We start from the raw sequence: 20,576 nt of genomic DNA on the forward strand, positions 1-20,576 counted from the left end.
AACTATTTCTGCTTTGTATCTGTACATTGGAATTTTTCTTTTCCTTGCTGTAATGTAACAAGGTTCTTCCAAAATTTGATCAGTGTCAGAGGAACCTCTGTGTTCTGAGTCATGGATCTAGTTCATGCACTGTTATTGAGAGTCAAACTGACAGTCATGTACTCCTGTCAGGGAAAATTATCTGATTGGTGCTATGGCCTTTACCAGAAAAACTTCAAAGCCTTAGAATAACTTCAGGTTGAAGTCTATATATCCTGTACGTTTTCTGAACAAAGTTGCCCTTAACACCCATCCACAATTTCTTTGGAAAATTGTATCTGAATTTCATTGAAGTGAAGAGTCTGAGTTTAGGTGGTCATTGCTGAACATCTTGAAACATTAAGGTTGCTTTGTATTTTTATGTTTACACTTCAGAAAGTGTCCTACCCTATTCATATGTAAGGCTGCAAGGTCTAGAAGTTGTTACATGTCTGCACTATGAATACTTCACAAAATCTGGCTGCGTTAGACTGACTGAAAAGATGGAACCACATCCAAAACATTGGAGCTCACTACTGCATTGAGGGATTGAATTATCTTCCTCTCTGTGATCTGCTGTTCTGCTTCCTGAAGCCTAACCCATTCAACATTACAGCATGGTTAATGTGACATTGTTTAGAGAATGGTCCTTCAGTTTTTACTCAGATGGAGATCTTCTATCTTCAGCTGAGTATTGCATTGTAGGCTGTACTAATTGAAATCAATCCTTATACAAACAAATATAAAGGACTTCCATGATGTCTTGAAAGTAAAGATACAACATTAAAAAAGTAAAAGATGTATCTTTCTTTTTTTCCTGCCTTGTGTGAATAATAGTCTGGAAAAATCTCTGCTATCATTGTCCCAAGCTTGGTAATCATTTGCCTCTGAAATTTTTGTACATTAATGCAGAAGACATGATGTAATGTCTGGGAGAAGGCTGCGAAGGGCTTACATTTCACTTCGGTATACTGGATACAGTATATCCAACCTGAATGTTGTCCTGAGCTGAAGAGGGAAAAAAAGTAGTTTGTATTCTAGCAAACAAGAATAAAAAAGTACTAATTCTGGTACTTGCTGAATTGAGAGATCAGGACTTAAATCTTCAGACAAGGAAAACAAATCCGATAGCTTCAGCACTCCAAGTTTGTTATTAAATTATATAAAAACTTGAGTGCCGCTACACAGTTACATCAAAAATGATACAAAGATAATTGAAGTCTTTGCTACTCCCAATGACTTCAGGAGTAGCCCTTGGGGTTTTGCAACTTTTCCTTTTGTTACAGCTATGAAATCTGTAAGGTCTCTTTTTAATTTGTCCAAATTGTGCAGTTTTATTTTCAGATGAGACTGTCTGTAGGAGATGATCCTTTTCATTACCATGTAACAAAAAGCTGCATGTAATTGCAATGCCAGAAATAGAGGCTGGTGGAAGATAATAGTCAAAGTTCTTGTAGATAAATCTCTTAAGTGTACAGATTGAGTAGGCAACATCAACAGAAACCACGTTAAAGAATCCCTGGTTTGGTTTTTCTGAAATGCCTCAGTATTTTCTTTTGTGAAAGGAGTAGCTGAATAAAGCTTTGATTATGTGAAAGAGGAAATAGACATATTATTTTATGTTTTTCTCCTAGTAAAGCGAACTTTTGGAGTCCTAGTGTTGTGTGATGCTTTAGTTTATATTGGACAGGTTCAGGGAAACTGTAAATGAAAAATTTTTCATTCAAAATTATCTTGTTGCAGCACTCTTTTTTTTTTTTTTAAATCATATTGCTAATGATATTTGTGATTCTATCATGTCAGTGGACTAATGCTCCTCGAATTATGGTATATATAATTTGTTTCTTAAGAAGTACATAAAATGCAGGTGTCATTACTAACTGCAATATCTGCTGCTATCATTATAAGACATTATAGTTGTACATGTAAAGCTTATGATACTCAGTGCACTAGAGGAGAAGGGTCTTTAATGTTCTTAACATTTTTCAAGATGTAATTATGAAATTAGATAGTTTATATCTGACTTGGCACTGAAATGTCAAGGGCAAAACTTACCATCTACTTTGGGAAGTTTACTTCTCCCTTAGATGGTATTTAAAAGACAGTTGTATGGGGTTTAATTAGGTATGATATTAAAAAGTATTTAAATCTCCCATTCTGCAGTTGAAGGAAAAGAGATCATTTAAATCATAAAAGGGTATATTTCCTCAAAGGAATTACTGTTGGCTATGTAGCTATCTGCAAGACAACTAGAATTACTAGTTCTATGATGTCAAAAGATTGATACACTTGACTAATTAGGAAGCCAGTTGGGACTGGTGACAGCAGCCTGCAGCAGCTTGTGAAAGCTGATTTAAAGATCCCATAGGAAGTGTCAATATCGAACAATATTTGTGACTCTTATGCTATCACTGCAGCAATGTTGTATGCAGCTTTTCCATGGCAATTTAAAAGATTTCTAAAATATTCATGGTAGACTTTCATTTCTTAATCTTCTTATCATATAAACTTGGACAATATTATAGTATGGGTACTAATAGCTAACTGCATAACTTGATAGAAAGTGTCAAAATCAGCTGCTGATGCAGGCATCAAAAAAAAGAATTTGGAGCCTACTGAAGTTGTAGCAGTTTGAAAAACAGGCTTTCTACATGTTTTGGGTACAAAGAGTATTAACTATGAATGCTTTTATTTGCAGTGGTTAGCTTTTTTCAATACATCCATGTATACAGGAAAACTACCAGAGTTTTTTAATTCAAGTTTCAATCTACTCATTTTTTCTTCTGTGAACTGTTTTGCATGTCAATGGAAGCACTAATCTATAATCCACTTTGTGACTACAATATATTTCAGATAAGTATGAAAACCAGATAGTACCCATAAATATGTTACAGCTATGCTACAAGAAGTTGTGGTTTTGCAATATTTCTCTTCCATTATTTTAAATATTTTTTTTTATTTATTTGATGAGCCTTTTTACGGTATAGCAGATTATGCACCAGGATTTCTTTTTCTACTGGAGATAGTAAAGTTTTTAAAACAACTATGAAATCCATAGTAGTCTTGGACAGGCTTGAAAGAGATGACATACTGAAATAGGATTGAAAATTTTCTTCTGTTATTCCTCCTTCCTAAAACAAAGCTTGGGAACTCTTTTCCATAAACATTAATGGTATCATTTTGGGGACTGTGATACTATTCAATCTTTTTTGAATTGCTATAACCCAAAATGCTTATAAGCTTTCCTCCAGCATTCATGTACCTTAATGTAGCTAATGGCTTGGTCTCAAAATTTCATCAAAGCATCGCTTTGGTTTGAAACTATTCATTGAGTGTTTTCATTCCAGACATTAGTATTTTAGAGAATTGCATGACATCAGATGGAAAAAGGAAAGTTAAAAAAAACCCAACAGAAAAATCCCCAACAAACCAACAAGAAAAAAAACGCCACAATAAAAAACCCACCCCAAACAAACAAATAGGAAGCTGAAGACAATCTGAGTGTTGTTGGTTTTTTTTTTTGTAAGGTACATTCCAAACTATACTAATAGCTGTGATAGTCCATTAGTCATAAGAGGGCAAACTTCAGCTTAATAAAGCATGTTATACCAAACGCAAAGCATAAGGAAAAAAACCAAACTATATTTCAGCCTTCATGTTTATTCTATACCTGCCAGATATATAAATGTTAGGCAAAATTATGAAAAATTTGCTCATTTTCACTTTTCGTGTATGGCTCTTTTGTGTAAGGTTGAAAACTAGTCTGGTAGTACAGAGTATAAAGAAAAGAGAAGAACTAAGGGTTACTGTTCTCTGGGTAAAAAACTGGCTGGATGCCTGAGCCCAAAGAGTGGTGGTGAATAGAGTTACATCCATTTGCAGGCCGGGCACTAGTGGTGTTCCCAGGGCTCAGTGTTGGGGCCAGTCCTGTTTATTATCTTTATCAATGAATGATCTGGATGAAGGGATTGAGTGCACCCTCAGTCAGTTTGCAGATTACACTAAGTTGGGCGACAGTGTTGTTCTGCTGGAGAGTAGGAATGCTCTGCAGAAGGATCTGGGCAGGCTGGATCAATGGGCTGGGGCCAGTTGTATGAGGTTCAATAACCCCAAGTGCCAGATCCTGCACTTTGGTCACAACAACCCCATGCAGCGCTACAGACTGGGGGCAGAGTGGCTGCAATGTTGCCCATCAGAAAAGGACATGGGAGTGCTGATCAACAGCCAGATGAACATGAGCCAGCAGTATTGCCCAGGTGACCAAGAAGGCCAATGGTTTATATCAGAAATAGTGTGACTGGCAGGACTAGGAAAGGGATTGTCCCTCTCTACTCAGCATCTTGTTGTATATACCAGGTAGTTAGATCCTGATTTGCATAATTCACTATTAGCAATAACTGCAGAATCATATGATGTGGCCAACTCCTTGACTTAGGGAGTTTTGCACAGTGGGGCATAATGAGATTTCTATTATGTAATTCTTTATTTCACTATGGAGATTTTTCATCATATAGTCAATCCCTGGAGTTCTGTTCTTTGTCCTCCCATGCATACATACAACAAGGTAACAAGTTCAAAAAGCTAACATTTTCTGATGTGTTTATTTGAGGAAATAAAAAGAGGGTGTTTAATGCTTGCATTTGGTTACCATCTCACAATAATATTCATAATTCTTTTGGGAATAATTATAGATGTGTGTATTATTACACATGATGCTTGTGTAATTTGATGAGTAGAATTTTCCTGAACTACATCAATTATTTAATATTGGCCAGAGGTTATTAAATGTGAGCAGAAAATGGCTTTTGATTAAAGCTACCTATGGATATCACTGTATACTATCCAGTCCAATATTGTTCACTCAGCTTCCTGCTGAGAAACAATTTCAACTCTTTATAACAATAACTGAAATGATATTTTGTCTAATGTAGCAAATCATTTAAGGCACAGCTCTTGAAAGCTGACATCAGACTGATTATTTGCAGTTGTATAAAGTCAGTGAAATGAAAATACGAGTGAAATGACATTTCACTTAAAACTATGCTTGACTCTCAGGTATAGAGAAAGAAGAATGTGAAATGAATGGAATAAAATTTGGCGTAGTTCAATCTATAGAAGACCAAATCTGTTGTGATTAATTGCAAGAGAGCAGTTTGTCAATATTAAAACACCAGTCAAAGTTTGAAATAAATATTTTCTATAATACCATTGCTACCTGTTACTGTTGCTTTTTATTGTTATTACTCTTTATGCTCAATATTGCTATGGTAACCCAGAGGGTTCCTTCTCTCTCCTTTACAGAAGGTGAGGAGACTGGAGTGATGGATAGCCTGTTGGAGGCCTTGCAATCAGGTGCAGCTTTTCGAGACCGAAGGAAAAGGACACCGAGGTCTAAAGGTGAATAGTCTATCTTAGATTTTATTTTCCAGAGAAACTTAAAAGCATTATGGGTCCAGTGCTCTAGAATTTAAATACTGTCAGGTTTAATTCATTCTTGCAATGCCAGTTTTCAGGGATGTTTCAGGGATGTTACTGTTGCTGGTGACAGTAACACTGGAAATGAATGTACTGAACTTATTATAGCCTGATCATTGTGACAAGACTTTTCAATACAGCCACATGTACTTTAGCTTTTTAGGGTTTATAGGTGTATGGGGGAATTAAAAGTTGTCTTGCCCCATAAGTTAGTCAAGTTATTTCTCTGCTATATAACTGTCATTTATTCCTAGAAATACCTGACTTCTAATTGGTTCTGCTTAGTAATGTTGCAAAACTCCAGTAGCTTTCAGAGAGGTGTTTTATTTCCATTGTTTCCTTGCTTTTGCAGACATACCACAAAATCTCAGCCCAACCACACAGCGACCTGTTCTGAAAGCTTGTAACCATGGTAATGAACCATATTCTTGAATTGCATGCACTTCTTAGCTTAGTTTATGTAGTTGATCTGTGCTTTCAAGATTGCTGTGGGTTTTTTTCGGTTTTGTACATTAGTGGAGTACTTAACCATATTGGAACTTGCTTTTTAAAAATGGTCTGAATATTACATATTGAAACTATACTTACTGATTGCTTTGCAAAACTCTTCTATCTTTTGTGGGGGGTTTATTTATTTAAAATTTGATTATGTTTTTAAATGTAGTACTTTTATAATCCTTAAGAATTATGCAAGGATTTTTTAAGGGATTATGGAAGTGTAATAAAAAATAGAGATGACAAATATTTTAAATATTACTAAGTGTTTGTTATACCAAATTGGAGAACTTTTTGCATTTATTCTGTGTTTGTTTGTCTTGGTTTTCTTGATACTATAGTTGGAGTGGTTTAAGCCATCGTTTACAAGTATAATTCAAAAGGGATGCTGTATCAACAAAATAATAGTAAATGTTTATTCTTTAGCTCCTAAACTGTCTCACAATAGTCAGTAGAACTTGCTCATACGTGACAAGTTACAATGAAGGTGTGCATGCTTGTTAGCTTTGTTTGATAGATAGTCAACAGAATATTATTATATTAACTATGTGCTTGAGGAGTTCAGAGTGACAGTTCTCAGTGGTTCATAACTAGTGGTCTCAGGAAATTTATATCTGTGGTACCTCTGTAAAGAAAAATTTTAATTTAAACTTACAGGAAAAAATTCTTTCTTAGTTTTTAAAGCAGAATGCATTATCCTTTGAATGCATTATCCTTTGATATTTAAATGCACTGTGGATTTATAAAGCAGATACCATAAAATTGATTATATTAATTACACCTCATGTTTAAGTGTTTATTTCTTTAAGTGTCTGTAGCAAAAAAAAACAACGAAAACCAAAAAAAACCCTGAGAACTTATTAAACACAAAATTGAAGAAAACAGAGCTGGAATGACAGTTTAAAGATAATTTATTCACTTAAAGGAATTTGATCAAAGAGGAATCAAGTATATTTGACAGGTACTTGTCTAGCACATAACATATTGATAGTTGAATAATGACTACAGAGCACATCTGAATTTGTCCTGTAAGTGTTTCTGCTTGTAAGAACAATTATATATTTCTTCTTATCAACACATTCCATCTAGCTAGCTGTCTGGACAGACAGTGTAGTTTCCAGTTTTCAAACTAACTTCCTTTGGAAAAACATTGTGGCCATGTTTTATGTTTCAAATAAAAAAACAAAAACCCAAAAACTAACACCACCCCCCTCCCAAGATTTTAATGCTGCAAAATCTTACTCTGACCCATGAACTGATTTGTGCATCAGATGGATATAATTTGGTGCTAAAGTTGGAAGTCCAGATATTTGATTTGGAGAGAAGAGTAAAAGTATACTTTTGGATTTTTTTGGTTTTTTACCAAAATCAGTTTTTGCTTAGAGCATTTTATCTAATTCTAAGACATTTCAAAATTAATTCAGATTTTCTTTCACCTGTCCTGTTAGTTTGGGAACAGGCCAGTACAACTCTGAACTTGTTTTTAAGGAATTCATTAGTATGTTTTTGATTTGCTGACACTTGTCACAATGTCTACGTTACATCTTCCTGTGTTGACCCAAACAGAGGACTAAACCTGATGTAGATTGTGGTGAGTTCATTTATCAAGGCCTTTCTTTTGCTTTTTAATAGAAATATATGGTCATTTATGTTACATACTGTCTGGAATGAATACTAGACCCCAAGTGTCAAAGTAAATTTTTGGGTAATAATAATAATGTCAATAATAATGTCACTGAAGTTAATGATGTGGCCAGTCAAGGCAAGAATTATAATGATAAAATTTTCTGTTTCTGAGTTGAGCAATGTATGATATCTGGGGCTTTTCAGTATTATCCTCTTATCATTTTTTCTTGCACTTCATATCTGATATAGATACATATGAAATAACCTATTCTTTCTATCTACATGTGTATAATAAATTATCAATACTATATATAATGGTTTATTACATAGACACTGTATAAGCAAGAAGTCTGTGATTTCAGCTCACTTCAGAAAAATTAGGATTTGTCACTAGACAGAAATATTGGCTTGGTCTTTTGTTGATTTGCTATGTTTTTCCCAACCTAAAACTTCAAATGGATGCTAAATTTTGTATCATGAAAAAAAACCATTGGCTTACTCTGCGATTAAAATATGCAGAGATTGCTGAAAGTCCTTAAGCAGCAGCAATTCAAGCACTTTCCTTCTTTGCTTCTGTACTGGTTTTGGCTGTTTGGGCTAACTGGTAACTGGTTTGGTTACTGTTTGTTCCTCTGAGACTAACAGATTCACTTATAGTAGGTATACTTTACTAGTGCACATTACAGATTCATACCTGGGATTCATCATGCAGTCTAAAAGAATTACAAGCCATGACTTGAAATGTCTGTCATCTGAATTGTTCAGAGTGTAGCAATCTCTGTTGGGGAAATGCCATCAAATTCTAACTAATCTCTTCTGCTTCAAAACACAACAAACCAAATTAATAAATTCTGGCTCAGTCTTTAAAGATATTTCCCTTAAAAAGTGGACTCCAAATCAGACTTAAGCATAGATGGTGTTATAACCCCAGCAGGCAACTAAGTACCACACAGCCAATCGCTCTGTCCTCCCTAGTGGGATGGAGAGGAGAATCGGAAAAAGGTAAAACCCGTGGATGGAGAAAAGAACAATTTAATAATTCAAATAAGTAATAGTAATGAAAAGGAGAGGGAAGAAGAGGAATAAAACACAAGAGAAAAAAGTGATGCCCAACAAAATTGCTTGCCACTGTGGACTGATGCCCAGCCAGTCCCTCAGCAACGATCAGTGGCTCCCAACCAACTCCCTCAGTTTATATGTTGAGCCTGATGCCATATGGTATGGAATATCCCTTTGGCCAGTTCAGGTCAGCTGTCCTGACTATGCTCCCTGCCAGCTTCTTGTGCCGCTGCTCATTGGCAGAGCATGGGAACCTGAAAAGTCCTTGACTTAGAGTAAGCTCCACTGAGCAACAACTGAAACATCAGTGAGTTATCAACGTTGATGCCTTAAGGTCCATCTAGTTTTTTTATTTTTTTGATTTTTCTAATTTTTATAAGCTTTATAAGTAGTTATATAGCAGAAGTAGATTTACAAGCAGCAGCCCTTATTCCCTTACCCTTAGCACAGAAGCAACATAGATTTTCAACCCTATTACCCCATTCCATGCTCCCCATATCAATTCTACCCGCTGAATTCCAGTAGAAATGTTTAGTCTCTCTTTAAGATAGGCCTGTCCTGTTTGGAGAATGCTTATACCTTGATCTAAGTACCATCAAGAACTGGGTGAATATATGCCCCCTGTACCCCGAAGAAGATGAAGATTGATGAAGAGGTGGTCTTAGAGACCCCAGCCCCAATTCCCAAGGGGAGTGACTGAGGGTGGTCCAGGGCAAAAGCCACGGGGTGGGAAAACCTTGGATTGGACAAGCAGTATTATAAATTGTAACATCTGAGACACGGGGGGTGCGCACGTGTTGTAATCTTATGTCTCAGAGGCACTAATTAAAACCCTTTCCTTATCTCACCTTCAAAACTAAATTGTCTCAGAGTTTTTTTCTCCCTGAATTTTCTTTCATCATTCTTATACTCAGTGCAAAACAGAGCACTGTACAAGCTACTAGGAAGAAAATTAACTGTATCACACATGAAACCAGGACAGGAAACTAGAAAGCAGTGGCTCCATGTCTTACAGTTTCCTTTAACTAAATGGACCGCTTAAGAAAAAAAGAATAGTAAATTTAGTGAAATGCTAGGTATTGGTGGGCCATTTTTCTCTTCATGATCTGTTGGGCTCCCCAGAAAGCTCTGGTAGTGTTCAGCTGATACTTCTGATTACAAAGGGATAGTGGTTCTCATGCTACATCCCAGGGTAGCCTATTAGGTGTGATATTTTGTTTTCAGTCCTACTCTTCTTTTATTGAATAGATAGCCTCTTTCTAACATGGTATGTACGTTTTGTCAGGTTTAAATCTGCTCTATTTTTGTGATTAAAATTACCAGTTGTATTGTTAATGCTTGTGACAGGGCCCATCGAGTCAGATTATTTCTTGTGGAGAAAAAGTCTTCTGCATAACTAACATAAATAATATACATTTGGAATTGCTGAATCTTGGAGACTTTCTAACGCCTTTAGAATGCAAATAATATACACTAGATTTTAATTGACATAGATAAGACTGGTATGTTTTGTTCCCATTCACAGTGCTTTGTATTTTTAAATTAACAACTAAATACATCTCTGTGCAAAACTACCTGTAAAGGTTACATTTTCCTTTAACTGCAAAGGGCCATAGACTACATGAGATTTGTGGTGTACTCTTTTGCTCTAATTCCCATTCAGAGCACTGTATGACACAAGTAGAGTATTGGTATAGTTTTAATGTTGTACTAATAGAGGACCTCTTTTATTTTTTTAGGAAGCAGAAGAAAGCACTTAATTTTCAATGATTGGGATTTTGCACATTAGGAGATTATTTCAAGCAGCTAATAGCTATGGCTGATCTGAGTTTATCAATTATTTACAACAACAGTCAAGGCATATTTGCAGCTTGCACGTTTATTTCAAGCTACTTAAGTTCAAATACACAGAGCAGCATATCCAAGACAGTGCAGAGCTCACTGCAGCACAGAAAGCTGCATTATTCACTAAGTTTTCAGTAAGGTTTTGCAGCCTGCATCAAATTCTCTGCTGCTATGGCTACACATTTCTTTGCAGTAACATTAACCAAGTTAATGCTACCTGAATTGCATGAATACAAATTCAAGATGCAGCTTTGATTGCATATATACACATACCTTAAATGAAGCAGAAAGCGTTCGTCTTTACAGGCAGATTGTATTCAAAATGCTTTAAATAAAGAAAACCTGTAATAAAATGGAAGTAAAAAAAATGCATATTGCCTTTTGAGACTGCAAAGGTTGAAAGAAATCTTTGACTTTTATGGTAAGAGATAGTTGTAATTACTATAGCTGCTCGTTCAGTAAATCTATACACAATAGAATAATTTTCATGTCACATGTAGTCTGAAGCATTTTAAGACCTCTGTATAATAAAATCCTTGTGAGCAATGTCATTCTGTCCCAATTAAGCAAAAGAAAACCCTTTTTTCATGTTCATTGAGTTCTTTTCATCTCGTATTTGTAATAGAGCTATCATCTGATATTCATTATTGTCTCTGCTACCTTATATTTGACAATTGTAGCTGACAGTGAACTCAAGCTCATCTTAGTTCTTGAAACCAACAGTGTGACTATGGTAAAGGTCACGTTTATTTCATCATTGCTGTATATGACAGCAAAACTGTGATTGGCATTTCAACCTAATATTTCCTTAAATCTGTTTCTATTTCTGTCTTTTCCTCCATCGTATGTAGTAAACATTAGAAAGTACCTAACACTGGCGAAGCTATGAAACCCATGAAGATAACTTTTTACCCAGAACATGTTAGTAGTAAAGATACTTTTTTGAGCATTACCAGTTCTTTGCAGTAGATACTGCTTTGAAGACACTATACCCGTTAGCCTTGTAATCTAGAAACATCAGTTCCTCTGGTGGAAAAAATTTTTGTAAGGCTTTGTAAAGTTTTACTCAATAGACAAGTTTCCTCAGCAGAAAACTTGGAATATCCGTTGGAACTGTTATGAAATTAAAACATTTAATAGGATTTCTTTAAAAAATGGTTTTCAGTTGTTGCCATTTTAAGACCAAAGCTTCACTTCAATATTGACTTCATAGGGTCAAGTAAAATTGCTGCTTATTCTAACAGAAATAATTCCCCTGAAACCATCTGCACTGTTTATAATAAAGAGTTTTTTCCTAGAGCAGACAGCAAAGTTCAAGGAAACTGACCATAGAAGTCAATTTTGCATCTGTGGGGAAAAAAAAAAAAAAAACAGACAAGAAAAGTGAATTTACACATTTTTATTTCTTTGTTTAGAACTATTTCTTCATTGCCATAGTTGCAAACACATGCAGTCACAAAGACATCCCTGAAGAATTTACATTCCAAAATATCTAGGAAAAAGGTTAATTTTGATGCAGAGTTTTTAGGATCTTTTTTAGTAATCTTTCACTCATGTAATTTAATGAAGAAAGTATCAAAGTCAGAAGGGATGATAGCCAGCAAGAAGAATTTGGAATGAAAAATTAGATATTTTGATTTTTTTTTTCAGACCTTTTCTAACAAAATACCCTTCATAATAACAACTGACATAAAAAGATGAATATCTCTCATTTATTTATTCATTTATTTATTTAAAAATGGTGAATGCTGAAAAATGGATGAAGGTTCTGTTAAGAATTGAAAAGAGTACTTCAAATTAGTAGTAATTGCATATTAGTACTGTGAAAATACTGATATAGACAGAAAGAAAATGTTATCTTCCCCTTAGTATAAGCTAAACACACACTATCAACCCTAGCACTACGTGTATTTAGAAAAGGTGAAGAGGAATTGTAATCCGACAAAAAATGTCTTGTCAGATTTCTCTTATCAACTCTCATGAGTAAGGTGGCACGCATATCCTCCACTCTGTGTCTTATCATAAAGAATTATATGTGAACATAATATAGACATAAAAGAGAACCAAAGCTTTTTAAGAGTAAAAATTTTAAGTACTACCTTGAGACAAAGTGGACCTTATAATGGGGCTTTTTCCTCAGAGGTTTGACAACTTCATTCCTAAAGTGCGACACTTCGAATATGTCAAATTAGGCACTCAGAAGAGCTAATTGCTTTTGTAAATATCTTGTCAGTGTTCATGGATACTAGTTGAATAAGACCACTTCTCTCATGGGAGGCAAGGACATTTTCTGCAGGATAAGAACTGTAGCTAAGAGGTGACATTTGAAAGCAGTGACACTGTATATTCTATAATTGCACATACAGTAAATGTCAGCTTCATAATCATCTAGATAGGTAACCAGATTTCCAAAAGCTACAGTGGGCAAGTCACATTTTCAGCAGACTGCTTTGAATATATATCAGTGGAAAATCTTAAATCTGCAAAGGGAGATGTAATTTACCAACAATTTACCCATATTTGTCTTTTCATTGTTTAGTCACGCAGAACTTCCCATTCAAAGACAATTACCGAGTTTATATGTATAGCAAAGAGATTCTGTCACTTCTCAGATTACCTTTCAAGCCTCTTCTATATTTGTTAAACAAGATTTTAGGTTTAAATTTGCCAGTCTCTTTCACTTCTGTTTTGTGAATGTTAAAAACAAGTACTATCTAAACTCGTACCTCATTCTTCAGAGGCTTCTGGAAATTTGATCTGAATAGAATAAATGATGTAACTGTTCATCGAACAGAACCATAAAGCTCTTTGTAATGTGTCAGGTTTTAATATATATATAACATATACATATCTATGTTCTTAAAGGGGTTATCTTTCTCTAAAAAAACACAAACAAGCCACAAGTGACATATTAGGTAGGAAATTTGCATCAACTAGATATTAGAAATGAGTTTTCGCTAGTTAAAGACTTCACTGGGGACGAAATCTGAGATAGGAACAGTGTATGATTCCTGACCTGAGTGTGTTGTGACTCAATAGATGAGTCTTGTGTATTTCCATGATACATGACTAAGGCAAAATCTGCATCAATAACCCAGCAAAATAATCTGAAGCCCCCAGAAACCCTTTCTTGGTGGAGATCATGAGTGGTAAAGGAAGGAAATGCAGGGGCCAAATGCAGCTCTTGCATGAATGGCAGGAAGAAAGGTGATAGCCAGACTTCCACTGAACGATCTGGAGTAGTGTGAGGTAGTTGGACTGCAACCCTTCTGCTCTTATGGTGGTGTAGCTTACAAATCCAAGATGAGAAGCTGCAGTTTAAGTATTTTCAGGAAAGAATATTTGGATTTTGGAAGATATGGGGCTAATCAATCTATTCACTTTCAGCATACACTGTGAAGTAGTTTGACTCTTGTTCTTGGCATGGTGATGTTTGGGTTTAAAAAAAAAAAAACAAACAAAAAACCCCAAGTTTTTAAAGCAAGATTGTTTTAACCAAACAGAAAAATTAGATGAAGTCTATGCAATTTCCTAGAAGACTTTACTTCCATGGGGATAAGTAGTCTGTCCTTTTTTCTTTCTTTGAAAGACTGTAACTGTCTAGTTAGTAGCATGGTCTTTCTGTTACCATATTTTGTCACAGTATCTTAAAAAGAACACTTGTTTTGTAATGGTGAAGTTTTTAATTTTGAGGGGGGGAAAGTTTTTATCATGCTTTTTTGTCTCCTGATATTATCTATTTCCATATACTGGCAAAATACTCTTACCTGACCCTACAAACTTGACCGTATTTACCTTAGGTTTTAAAAAATCAAAAGAATGGGATTTGAAAATCTTAGAGTGAATTTATTCTACACTATTCAAACTTGCAGTTCTTGATTTTCTCTCTCCTTGTGGCATAACAAAATGATAAAATAAGAAATTGAAAAGATAACATTGAGAATACTTAGTGTCATAAACAGGAAAATGGAACGAAATCTCAGCAGACTTTCAGCATTGGGAAATAATTATTCTAGAGGTTTTTCTTTTTATCTGTTTTCTTAGGCTTTAAGCTTGTATTTGAAAAGAGATGAGCGTACATGGTGTGTTAGAATACAGTGCACATAAAAATGCTTGAATTGGCTGTGGACAGTCTATTTTTTGTGCTTGAAGCAAGATAGCTTGTAGGAACAAATTTGAATATCACAGCCTAGTTTCAGGGTTTCAAAAGAGATTTGGATATCTGTGTACTGCACCTAATCAAGCTATGGTGGTTTAGAACTGTGTCTGAGAATGTGGCAAGAATCATCATCAGCCTTCCCCATCCAATATGAGCATTTGAATCACTGGATGCATTAACATTTATTATTTGTGGTGGTACTCTGTGGGCAGAGGAGCTAATGAACAGAAGGGAATTTTCCAGGGATGCTGAAAACATGGTTTAAATCCTCTCCCTGTGGGAATAATAGAATCTTGATGAACCAGAGTTAAACACAGCTGAACGAGAGCTTTCATTGCCCAGGTTAACTTTGGCACCTAAATTTTACTGGTCTTTTAGTTTGGTAGCTTAATAACAACAGAATAAATTACTATCAGAGTTGGATAACTTAACTGAAAGGCAGTGGTTTGAGATACTATAGATATGCAATTAGCCAGAGAAATAAGTCTTGAAGGTGGTGATCTTCTAGTTGCTTTCTCTCACCTCTGGGGAAAGGATCAGAATATAAAACCTATTAATACATAAAGGCTTCTACTGCTTTTATAGCTTTGTATAAGGTTGGCATTTTGTGTTTGGGTTTTTTTTACTATAGTCATAATTACATTTGGTAATTGTTTTTTTAATGTTTCCTTGGTTTCAAAAGAAGAGATTAATCCCCAAATACTCTCTTTCAATTCCTTGTCAAAATTGCTTTATTTTCTGTGCATAAGCACAGAAGCATTTATCTGAGGGCATATTCTTATTTCAGTGGGTGCATTTTATTGCTGTCATTACCAGAGAAGGTAGAGTGAATATATTTTTTCTTCCTGCATTCTAAAATGTAAATATTTCCTTTGATCCATCTTTTCCAAGAGAAAGTGAACTTTATGTCTAATCTTTCACTACGCCATCACTAGCTAAGAACTGGCTGAATCAATCTAATGATTCCAAAACTGCTGATTAACTCGGATGAGGATGATGCCAAATTAGGCAATTAGGCTGATACAGAAGCTTGGGGAGGGCTTTGTTACATTTTGGTCAGTATTTATAAAATGAAGTAACATTAAATGATAACTGCATCAAAAGAAATGCTACAAGCTGATAGACTGCCCTACCCTTTCCTCTGATCCTACACCTTTTTTTTTTGGTAGGGGGAGAGTGGAGAATGGCTTTGGTTTTGGTTTGTTTTGGTTTTCATAGAATCATTAAGGTTGGAAAAGATTTCCAAAATCATCGAGTTCACCCTTTGACCCAACGCCACCATGCCAACTTAACTATAACACTAAGTGCCACATTCAGTCGTTTCTTGAACAATTCCAAGTATGATGACTCCACCACCTTCCTGGGTAGCCCATTAAAAGCTTAACCATCCTTTCAGTGAAGAAATTCTTCCTGATGTCCAACCCGAAGCTAATCTGGTGCAACTTGACCCTATCTCCTTTTGTCCTGTCACTAGTTGCCTGGGAGAAGAGATTGACCCCCAACTCCTTACAGGCTCCTTTTAGGTAGTTGTAGGGAGTGATAAGGTCTACTATGAGCCTCCTTTTCTTCACACTAAACAACCCCAGCTCCCTCAGCCACTCCTCGTATGACTTACTCTCTGCACTTCTCTGAACACACTCCAGCACCTTTTTTGTAGTGAGGGGCCTAGAACTGAACACAGTATTTGAGGGCACATTGCTGGCTCATGTTCAGCTGGCTGTTGACCAGCACCCCAAGGTGCTTTTCCACTGGGCCTCTTCCCAACCCTTCCCCCAGCCTGTAGCATTGCAGGGGGTTGTTGTGACCCAAGTGCAGGACCTGGCACTTTGCCTTATTGAACCTCATGCAGTTATTCTCAATCCATCGATCCAGCCTGTTCATATCCCTGCAGAGCCTTCCGGCCCTCCAGCAGATCAGCGCTCCCACCCAACTTGGTGTCATCTTCAAACTGACTGAGAGTGCACTTGATCCCCAGATCATCAATGAAGATATTAAACAGGACTGGCCCCAATACTGAGCCCCAGGGAGCACCACTAGTGAGTGGCCGCCAATTGGATTTAGTTCCATTCACCAGCACTCTCTGGGCCCGGCCATCCAGACAGTTTTTAACCCAGTGAAGAGTGTACCTGTCCAAGGTCTGGGCTGCCAGCTACTCCAGGAGAATGCTGTGGGAGACAGTATTGAAGGTTTTACTTATGGCTGGGGAGACTACATCCACAGCCTCATTGGTCACCTGGTCATGAAAAATCAGACTGGACAAGCAGGACCTGCCTTTCCTAAATCCATGCTGGCTGGGCCTGACCCTCTGGTTGTCCTGTGTGATTGCACTCAAGATAATCTGTTCCATAACCTCCCCCAGCATCAAGGTCAGGCTGACAGACCTGTAGTTCCCAGGATCCTCCTTTAGACCCTTATGGTAGAAGGACAAAATTTGTCCTAATTTACATTGTTTGGTTCTTAAACTGAGATCTCCAAGATCTGCTTTGCAGGCATCTACAATTGCAGTGAAAAGTAGGATCAAAGCACTAAACACATAAAGTGCTTTATAACATTAATTACTCAGGTATATCAGGTATTAAGCATTTTTAACTGACCTCCAAAATTAATCTATGTATTTAATCTCTTGATGAGATGAAATACCTTATTAAAAAATGCGCAGTTTAGGGTGTTTAGGCTCCTTGTAGTGGATAGAGAGAAGCACATGCCCATCTTAGACAGGAATTAGCTTATATGAACTGTTAATAGTCAATGAGTTCAGGCCTCTAATTTAAAGTGCTTGAGGCTGAGAGACCTGATAAGGTTTCTCCATGTTTTAGTTCTCTGTCTATAATAAAGTTAATAAAACAGGGCACAGCACACTCAATACTGCAGATAAAACAATAGCTTGAATAGCTGCTCCTAAAGTTAGTATTCTGTCCTAGGCAACGAATGATACAAGTGCTTCTGAGGGGGAAAAAAAAGTAATTCTCTTACATGCATACATAGAAAATGTGCATTAAATTTGAATAACTAACTTTGTCATGTCTCCAAATTCTAGTACTTTGAGACTCAGCTCTTTTCCTTTACTAAAGAGGGTGTTTGTGTAATTTGTATTACACTGCTAGCTGCAATGATAATATTTTTGAGTGTACTCATGTTTCATTAGACTAGCTGGATTAAAAGTAAATGAATCAGTACTGTGGCTTTAAATTATGCAACCTTTGTGGTATGCAAGGTGAGTTCATAATTTCAGCACAAATCAGCGTAAATCAGGATTGATGCATGAGTAGTTGCAAACTCTGTTCTGACTATTTGGCACAGAATAAAAAGTACTTTTCTATCAAGTAATCCCTAGTTTTATAATTGTACTGTAGATGGTAGTCTTCCCCTTTCTCTAAGAAATATAAAATAATTTTAATTCTGTGCGATCCATCATCAGGCAACTACTCAAAAAAGTAACGTTCTTAAATGCTCTCAAATGTCCAGTAGCAAAAATAAATGAAGGGCAGAGTGCATTAAGGGATTTCCAGTTGTGTCTCACAGGGCAGAGAAAACTGCTGTGAGAGAGCTCTTGGGAAAGCTCCTACTCCTGCTGCCTTTAGCAGTAGTTTCCTGACTAATCAGTCTCCAAGCTTACCCCAGTGCTTTAAGTCTGTTCTTTCTCTGTTGCCAACTGCTGACTGAAAACAGGACACAGCCAATTACTCTCTGCTGAGTTTACCCAGTCTCTGTTTATCCACCTAACAGCAGTTGCTCCAAGATCATTTTATTGAAAACTTGTTATGTAGTGAGATCTCCTATTATAAAATGTTGGATTTGTTTCAGTGGGGTCAGAAATACATGAATCTTACTGTCTAATATTGGATTATATTTTTTGGAATAGTTGCATCCGATGGGACAGAAAACAAAGCATGCTCAGGTGGAATTAATTTCTTCCTTTTCCACATTCCAAAGCCTGTAAATTAGAAAAGGTTTACCTTCATTATTGAAAATTAAAAAATAAACTGTTATGACTATCTTTAATTGAGGATGCTACTAGAAGTATTCCAGTTTCTTGGTTTGGGGTCTGATCTTCTTTCATGAATCTTTTTTCTTCCTTTCTATTTATGTCTGAAGCTGTATGAGTGATACCTAATGATAGTTTTACTTGTTCACGACCACATCTTGTTGCATCATTATTCTAAGCCCATCTTTCTTACTCATCTATCAGTGCTATGGCACATCAGCACATTCAACAGTACCACTTAACTCTAGTGTATAAAACATTTTACTCCTTCTTCAGTCTGTAACTGCAGATTTAGCCTAACAAAAAGGGCATTTTTGACCTGTGCCAATAAACTATAAAATGTACTGTGGTCTAAATGAGAATATTACTTATTAGAGAAGTCTTTTACATTCACATTAGTAATAAAGCTGTGGTGAAATTGTGCATGTTGAAGGAACTAAATAACCAGAAAGCCTGCAAAGACATCTCCAGCTAACATTTTCTGGGAAAGCTATAGTAACCCAAAATGCAGTATACTTTTATTATTTTTCTAATAACTGAAAGTGCAAAGAGATGTATTAAAAAAATTGTATTCCAGCTACTTAAGAGAAAGCTAAATGAGAGGCAGGTCAGCAATAACTTAATGTACTGTCCAAACTTCATAAAATATTTTTAAATAGCCATACAGTTTACATCCTCTCAAAGATCTGGGGAAAAGGTGGTGGGGTAGGGTTCAAACATCATACACTTAGATCTCCCATCCAAAACTGGCTGTCATTCAGAATCTAGATTTGTTCAGATATTACTATAAGATGCACTTTAAGATCTGCTAGCTGTGGGATTGCACCATACAATCCAAAACAATTTTCATCTGTGCTTCTACAATGCCAGTGCACTGAGTAGTTGTGGGGTATGTTTTATTATACTTAGCACTTTTTTGCTTTTGATTTAGCCCATTTGAAAAAAAAAATCACCAAACAAACAGGAATTGCTTATTACCTTTAGTTTGAAAATCTTTATTCCCTAAGCCTTCATTGACATAGTGAAAGTTATTTCAATGTTTACAGATAAATAATACTTTTCTGCAAGTGATAAAAGAACTTATTTGGTCAAGAACAATTTTTAACAAAAATACTAACTGTATTTTATATGGAAATAAAGTCTGACTAAAATTAATCTTCCAAGGTTTGGTTTTGTTGAAGGTAAACGGAACAGGTTAGGGAGAATTAGGAAAAGATGCGAAATGGAAAAGCTCTTATTAAGCTTGCCACAGTGTATGCTAGTAAAAGGACATGCACCACTGCCTTATGTTCTTGGCTTCAGTTGCAGATTTCAGCCTTAATTTTATTTTTAGTTATTAATGCATAATTCTCTTTACATCAAATTGTCCACCTTCAAAAACTAAATTGAGTGCAGTAAAATTTTATAATCTGTTAGTTTTCTTGGAATATGGTGAACATGCTAGTGGAGAAGTCCACTTCCAGGTCCTTTATGTTCGGAAAACACTGCTGCAGCATTTTCAGATTTTGGAGCTAATGGTATAATTTGTACACTTGCATGAGGTACACTGATGAGAAAAGTATATTGTTCTTGAATTGTTTTGTTCTGATGAAGCACAGTGCTCCCCTGTAGTATCAAGTTCTGTTGCATGTCTTTGAGACAAAAAGAGTTTGGTGGTTTTCACGCTGCACAATACTGAAAGTATCATAATTGGTATTTCAGGTTCTTGTGATTTTCTTGTATGGTGTATTAAAGATATTAAGGTTGAGCTTTGAGCTTATGCCATTTTCAGTATACGTTGAAATCCTTCCTCCGTTTAATGAAAGTAACATACTTTAACAGATGTTTCACCTGTTGCCTTTGAGGAGTTTCTTATCTTTGAAGTATATGAGCAGTGTCGGATTTAATAATAGTTCTTACACTTGTATAGAAGTG

General features: G+C 35.9%; 1 protein-coding gene across 1 annotated transcript in view; it reads left to right on the forward strand.

Moving 5' to 3' along the window:
• DIAPH3 (diaphanous related formin 3) overlaps positions 1-20,576 on the forward strand; it is a 211,686-nt gene that overhangs the window by 148,936 nt on the left and 42,174 nt on the right. The window contains 2 exon segments of the mRNA XM_027674265.1: positions 5,320-5,415; positions 5,846-5,905. Of these exon segments, the coding sequence (XP_027530066.1) occupies positions 5,320-5,415; positions 5,846-5,905 (156 nt within the window).

Source organism: Neopelma chrysocephalum, unplaced genomic scaffold (genome assembly GCF_003984885.1).
Source record: "Neopelma chrysocephalum unplaced genomic scaffold, ASM398488v2 Primary Assembly neopelma1_25, whole genome shotgun sequence".
Classification (NCBI taxonomy): Eukaryota; Metazoa; Chordata; class Aves; order Passeriformes; family Pipridae; genus Neopelma; species Neopelma chrysocephalum.